This window comes from Poecilia reticulata, linkage group LG2 (genome assembly GCF_000633615.1).
Source record: "Poecilia reticulata strain Guanapo linkage group LG2, Guppy_female_1.0+MT, whole genome shotgun sequence".
NCBI classification, from domain to species: domain Eukaryota; kingdom Metazoa; phylum Chordata; class Actinopteri; order Cyprinodontiformes; family Poeciliidae; genus Poecilia; species Poecilia reticulata.
In genome coordinates, this window is record NC_024332.1 from 12,182,406 (window position 1) to 12,189,227 (window position 6,822).

At 42.7% G+C, this 6,822-nt stretch overlaps 1 protein-coding gene across 2 annotated transcripts; it reads right to left on the minus strand.

Annotated features, from left to right (window-relative positions):
- Window positions 1-412: 412 nt before the first annotated feature.
- tent5c (terminal nucleotidyltransferase 5C) lies at window positions 413-6,090 on the minus strand. Of its 2 annotated transcripts, none has more exons than XM_008431248.2 (3): window positions 5,987-6,090; window positions 5,692-5,768; window positions 413-2,066 (listed from the first exon to the last, which is right to left on the minus strand). In XM_008431248.2, the coding sequence occupies exon 3, from the start codon at window positions 2,048-2,050 to the stop codon at window positions 890-892; it is 1,161 nt and encodes a 386-aa protein (XP_008429470.1). In that variant the 5' UTR covers window positions 2,051-2,066; window positions 5,692-5,768; window positions 5,987-6,090; the 3' UTR covers window positions 413-889. The 2 variants fall into 2 exon arrangements, with proteins under 2 accessions (XP_008429470.1, XP_008429461.1); XM_008431239.2 differs by having other exon boundaries at window positions 5,687-5,768.
- Between the last annotated feature and the right edge of the window lie 732 nt (window positions 6,091-6,822).

Here is a 6,822-nt window from a genome sequence, read left to right on the forward strand (position 1 = left end):
GCCGGTCGGCGGGCCCGTCACGCCGCTCCCCCGCTACGGGTCGCCATCCGACCAGAACAGACTGCAGGTCACTCGCAACTTCTGAAAGCAACTTAAAAACAGAGGCAAAGAAAAAATGAAAAACAACGAGACATTTCCCCTCCAAGCCGGGCTCAACTGGGAAAATGATTCTGGGGTTTAGGGGGAGAGAAGGGCCTGAAGTTCACAGTGGAAAATCTTAATACATAATAAAGTTTTGCATTGTGTACAAATATCAGGCACTGCTGGCATGTATAGGGCTGGCACATTGTCAAAGATTAAAACAAACCGCTGACTAATCCTTACTTCCTGTCTTTTAGCAAGTGCATCCCAAATCCTCCCCAATGTAATTTTGCTTCATTTTTTTCAGCCTTTCTAATTTTTTTTTTTTTTTAACAAACAAGAAGGAACCCAAACTGAAGGCTACAGCATTTACATTTTCCCTTTTCTTCTAACAACAAAACTCTGGAGGGGTAAACCTGATACCTCTAGGTTAAGGCACAAACATCTCCATTAGATTAAAGGCATATACCAAGTCCAAAAAAAACTGAAAAAAAAGTAACACTTAAAAACGTTAACGCCTTTGCAGAAAAGGAATGGGAAAGAATCCAAAAAAAAAAAGAAAAGAAAAAAAAACACCAACAAAAAAAAAAAAAGCAAAATATTTGTCCACTGAAAAATGTGCCTTAAGAGAAACATAGCATTTATTGCCACTGGGTAATTTTTTTCAGACATTTTTCCCCCTTTTAATTTTTTTTTATATCTTTTTATGCCAAATCAATTCCTTCTCCTCCTCCTCTGTTGAAAAGCAGCATCCGCAGCCAAAACAAGCCTTCCCGGGTCGCCCCGCCGGAACCCTGTTTCCGTTTGGTCAGTTACACGGCAGCCATGTTGGAATGTTCTGGTTCGCCACATAGTAGTTGCTGAAGTTGTGGTCTCTGATGTAGGGCGCCGGCTGGTAGTAGCAGGTGACGCAGGATGCGTCCGGGATGGCGCTCTGCTCCGCCAGGACCCGGAAGGCCATCAGCGACAGCAGGTGCAGTGTCTGCCGCCGCTCGTGGCCCATCAGGCACACGGTGCTCTCGTTCACCACCTTGCGGAGGATCTGCAGGTAGTCGTACTTGCTCTTCTCCTCGCCGATGAAGTGGCTCATCAGGTAGGCCTCCACCTTGCGCTGCTGCTCTCCGATGTCGGGAAAGTCTATGAAGAAGCGGGAGCACATGTAGCGCTCCAGGGCCTTGAACTCCTCCTGATTGGCCGGCCGGAAGTCGCGCACCAGCAAGTTGCAGTACTTGAGCAGGCCGCCGCCGCGGATCTCCTCGGGCCGCTTGGTGGCGATGAGCTTGTTGCGCAGGTGGCCGAGCGCGGCGTTGAAGTCTCCGTACACGCTCTCGCCTTGGACGGCCGGGTGGAACTGCTCGGACATGGCCGCCGCCGCCGGCTGCTCATAGTGGGACAGGACAGAGTCCAGCACGATCTGAAACGAGTCCACGCTGAACTCAAACTGCCGGCGTATTGAGTCGACGAACTTCAGCTCCACGTTGCGGCCGTTGTTGTTGGACAGCGAGATGAGGCTCCAGCGGTCCTGCTCTGTGTTGACCTTCACCAGCTTCTGGACGTAGGCCTCCTTCAGCGTCATGGGGGTGATCTTCTCCTTGTTGACGCCCTCGGGCAGGAAGTCCAGCAGAATCCCCAGCACCACGTCTTTGACCAGCCGGAACTCGGCCTCGGTGGGCAGGTCCACCCGGAAGATGAAGTCCAGGTCCTTGTAGCTCCAGCCGATGTCCTGCACCAGCACGTGGCTGGCCGTGGAGCCGTTGAGCCGGATGTCCTTGACCCGGATGCCACTCAGCTCCAGGTGGGAACGCACGCGCGCCACGATGTCCTTCAGCTGCACCTCCAGGGTGGGGAAGTTCCCCCGGCCGTGGACCGGGACCACCTCTGTGAGAACGTCGTTCAGCCGGCTCACCTGCTCCCAGGTGAGGTCGCTGACGGAGCTGCAGCTGGATTCTTCCTTGTTCTCCATCCTCATGCAAGCTTCAAATTTACTGAAGTGGAGAAACAAGCTACTGTTAGCAGGGGGGTCAAAGARGTCAACCAGAGCAAGCAACTTAAACACCAGGCAACACGTGAGTACGAAACGYATGAGCTGRATTCAAACCCAAAAACCAGACCCAGATCAGCTGATCTAAAGTAAACGGGCAAAATTAACTTTTAGTTTTATATCTTCAGTTTCTCAACTATATCCCAGGTGCAAGTTGATGATAAAGGATTATTAGAAATCTTATACTTCGACACTTACAGCATGTCATTTGTACTTTTCAGCCACGTTTTATTTTATTTTGAAGGAGGAATATGTAGATCACACTCCATGTTGCTGGTTGTTGCGTTTACAGTAGAGATGTGCCGATCAGGTTTTTTCCTTCCAATCACCGATACCGATCACATATATATATATATTTTTTTTATCATAAGCACTACCGGTTACATTATGTGGAAAAGGGAACCATGAATTCACCTTAATTTAGACAAAAACTTGTTTTTAATAACTTTTTCCAAGAAAAAAACAAAACGGGCATTGTGCAAATTGTACTGCTATCAATAATACTATCTTTAACAGACTGATAACATATGAAGGCTCTGAAGAGGCTAAATAATGCAAAGAGCCAAAATAAAACCTCTCAACATTGCAAAATTCAAGTATAAAACTTAACATTCAAAGGCAAATACAGGATCCATTACAATAAGCAATCCTGAGTTACTGAATGAAAACTTCCTGATAGCATGGCGGCTAACTGATTACTGCTAGTTCTGATGATTGGCTGTTTCTGACTGAGCGGAGTAATTATGCAGAGCAGGGAGGAGATTGATTATTTTTTTTAGAGATTATCTGTCTCATGTTAGGACAGTGAAAGTTTTAATACGCAAAATTTATTTTTTTAAGTTAGATGCTGCAGCTTTAAGCAGAGGTTCGGTGTGAGAGTCACTACCAGGTGGAGCAGAAGCGGCGCTCCGTCTGAAATATTACTACCTGTAGCGCGTAGCAGCGGTTCAACATCAAGACCAGAACCAGCGGTGTAAGAAGCTGCAGCTTCTTTAAATAATTTTGCAGGTTATTTGTTTAGCTTTCTGACCGTCATGCTAATCCAGGTGAGTGTTTGTAGCTGTGCGCTGCTTTACCTGCTGTCTGATCCTCCGTGTCTTTTTTACTGCAGTGAGCCTCCATGTAGCCAAACTCCGTCAAGCATGGCATTGTTTTTATGCCATATTAGATTCGTKGTGTTGATGCATTTTGACTGCTTTAATTTTCCGCCGAATGGGGAAGTTTRAATGGGCAAACCAGCTGCCCAGGCAGGTTGAGAAATGAGATGCAGGTGATCGGAATAGGCAACAAGAGCCAATGATCGCCGATCATACACTTTTTCACGGAAATCGGCCGATTATGATTGGTGGCCAATCGATTGGCACACCTCTAGTTTACAGTGGGTGGGACTTAACATTTTTAATGGAGTTACTATAGGGTCTAATTAATCAATAATATTTTAATTGAAAACTAAAAGAGTAAGCAACCTTTTAAATTCAAAAGCCAGTTTTACTGCTAAATAATTGAATAAATAGATGTATAAGAACAACAAATGTACATGTTTTTAATCCGTTTAGGTAATTGAACCATGAGATTGGTGCAAAGTACTATTAAACCCATTCAGGGTTCAAGTATTTCAGGAAGTACTGATCACTCATTTAACTGCTTAATAAATGTGGACTGAGCGCTGACATTAGCGTTGGGRACGTCTGTGCTGCCACATCAAGTTTAGCATTGAGATGCTAGTTTAGGCGTGAATAGCTTCGCTAATATGATAACTCCTTTAGCATRACAATAGTCTTTTCCAGCGTCCAATCAGATTGTTTTTTGAAACAAAAATTAACCCTCGGAGGGCCAAGTGAAGCGGCTTTGTCACTTGTGGATCAGATTTACAGACGTACCGGAAACGCGTACGTCTGTACGCGTTTCCGCGTACATGTATGTAAATTTATACATAGGAAAAAAATTTTACATACATTTTTACCTTTGTATGTAAAAATAAAAATGTAATTAATTTAGTTAAAAAAATCGATGCAATTATTTCAAAATTAATGTGTTGAAGTCTTGGTCTAAGTTTTTAGTTTTAATGCACTTAATGAAGTGGGAGAAAAAAGCTAATCTGCTGATCACAGAACAGAATTGTTGCATCTCTGGCTGCCACTATTTTTTTYYTTTTYYMWWWWAAAARRAAAAAARKYCMAWWRKKRARRMYTGCTGCTACCYAAAAGTTAAAACTTTAATGAATTATTGGAAAAATAGAATTGAGCATTTCATCATAGACTTATATTAACYCYTTTATCTCTTCAAACAATTAAGTTTATCCATTTATCACTTTTCTTCCCTTCATTTTAGAATGTCATATGAAATGTCRCATCTAAAATGTCTAAATGTTGAAATTGCCTCGTTTTTAAATCTTGTTCTGCAGCTGTCTAACCCAGGACATTATTAATGTCATGAGCGTTTTTCCTCATGATATTAAAAATAAAAAGTTGAAAAGAAAGCTGCACATTCATACAACCTCAGTAAAACACCTATCGGTACATGATCAGACCATGTTTTATTGTTGGAGAGGAGCAGATCAGCCGTAAATGCAGCCTGGTAATGTGAAGTTGATTTTTGGATGTAGCACATTATGAAGCTCTGTTCTTGCTGCGTTTGATTGCCACAACAGTTTCATTGCATCTGACTCCGAGGTTTACTGTGTGGTTCATTCGCCATGAACTGCTGCCCAGGGAAGGATTCAATGTTACGCCGACAGATGGTTGACATTACATTAAAACATGAAGGCTTCTGGAAGATGTCACGACAGTTTACTGGAGTGTATGCCTCAACTGCGCAGCGCCGTTTCACATCTAATCAGAAACTAAACGCCCAGTTTAAAAACACACCGGCTGAAAAAAACGACCTCTACCAGTTTCGCAAATTAGCCTTAGCTGAGGTCGAAAGTTGTAAAACAAAACCCAGTCCGCACGAGCGGAGCTGAACGTGAGAACGAKWCGAGCAGCTCGCGCTCGCGGACACACAGCAAAGAGCTCGTGAGCCTTCTAGAAAAGTTCACCGCGCGAGCCCGGCTTTCATTCCAGAACCGCTGAGAGACAAACAYGAGCTGCCATCAAACCATCAGCTAAACGACCCCGACGGGCTCCGTGTAGCTGCAGCGAGTAAATTCAACTCGACACGTCCAGCGAAGACGTTCACAGACCAACTTTAATACGTGGTGACTCAATAATGTCACGAGAAAACGCGCTTTTAATCAATTAAACCTGCTTGCACACTACATACGCTAAAAGTATCAACGCAGACACCTTACTTTGAAGGTAGCATTGATGTCCAAGTTGCTAATTATAAACTTAACTCCAGCCATATGGCAACGACTCTGAAGCTGTTAAGCAAGTTAAGAGTTTGGAGCAAACCAGAGAGGGATTCTTATGTTAAAAATATCCAAACGGTGTCACATTTTATTGTCAGGGAATTGTTAAAAGTAACCACACGAATTTACGTACAGCATTTTTGGGAGGGGATATAAAGTTAGCACAGTTTCGCCTGAATAAATAAATACAAATAATAAGAAAAAGCAGTACATACGTTACCAAGAGAGTGCAGTGGAAGCATTCAAAGTCCGAAAAAGATGTTGAATTCACCCACACGCCTCCACATAATCCACTATCTGAAAGAGAGGCACACGGTGAGCTTGCAAGTCAGCGTTTGAACCACAACCTCTCTGCACAAGACACGCCTATTTTATAAAGCCGAAGTACTACCCGTTGAAATAAATGCGCCRTAGTACRACACAGTCCCTCTTCCCAACCCGGCCGCCATTTAGTAACTCCAAACAAAGCTATAAAATACACAGCGGCGTATAATTTGTGTAATTACTATAATTACCTAATAATCCAAACACTTATCTTCGACAAGTCATATCAGATGTTTGAGTTGAACTGTTCCATTATACCAATGCGCCAAACAAAGCCTTTGATTGGTCAAGGATGTTTTTTTGCGTTGCCAAGTTACCAGAAGCGTCCACAGGCAGCCGGGGTTTGTGACGTCTACTGTCACGTGGTGCAAGTTAAAGCGCAGCTGCGAGGCTCGGGCAAATTACTTTTATGAGACTTTGCTTTTATTTGTTTGTTTCTTTTTCGCTCTATAACTCTATTGCGTTATTAGCTGCTTGTTAATCATAGATATTTTGCTGCTAAAAGTACACGTGCTTCCATTWTTCAGCTAAATATTTAAACTTGATTGAARGCTCTTTTTTATTTTAATTTCCCTTTGGGATCAATACAGTTTTTCAGATTTAATTTTACATATATTGAGCAATATTCATAAAATCTGTATTCATAKCTATTTAGTTGTCTTAAACCCAGTATGTGTATATCAGGGGTGGTTTGAATATGGTTCATATGGGCAGTTGCCCAGGGCAGCATTAGAAAGGGCAGTGCATCAACACCAGATAACAACAAATGAAACTTTTGTCAGATGTTCTCTAAACAAGTCTTGTATTGTTTTTATGCACTCCTGATATTGAAATGCTCCTAGAAAATGTATTTTAAATAAAAATTTCCAGCTGATTATGTCACCCATATTTGCACCAAGGAGCTTGTTTTCATCCACGTTTTTAGTTTTCACATAACTCAACTGTATCTCTTTCTTTTTCTGTTACTATACACYATGAATTCAGTTTAGATGTTCATTTGACACTATCAAACTGTGTTTCTGAATTT

Bases quoted from the DNA above. Each gene is read 5' to 3' on its own strand.
- tent5c (XM_008431248.2), bottom strand. From the start codon at position 2,050: ATGAGGATGGAGAACAAGGAAGAATCCAGCTGCAGCTCCGTCAGCGAC.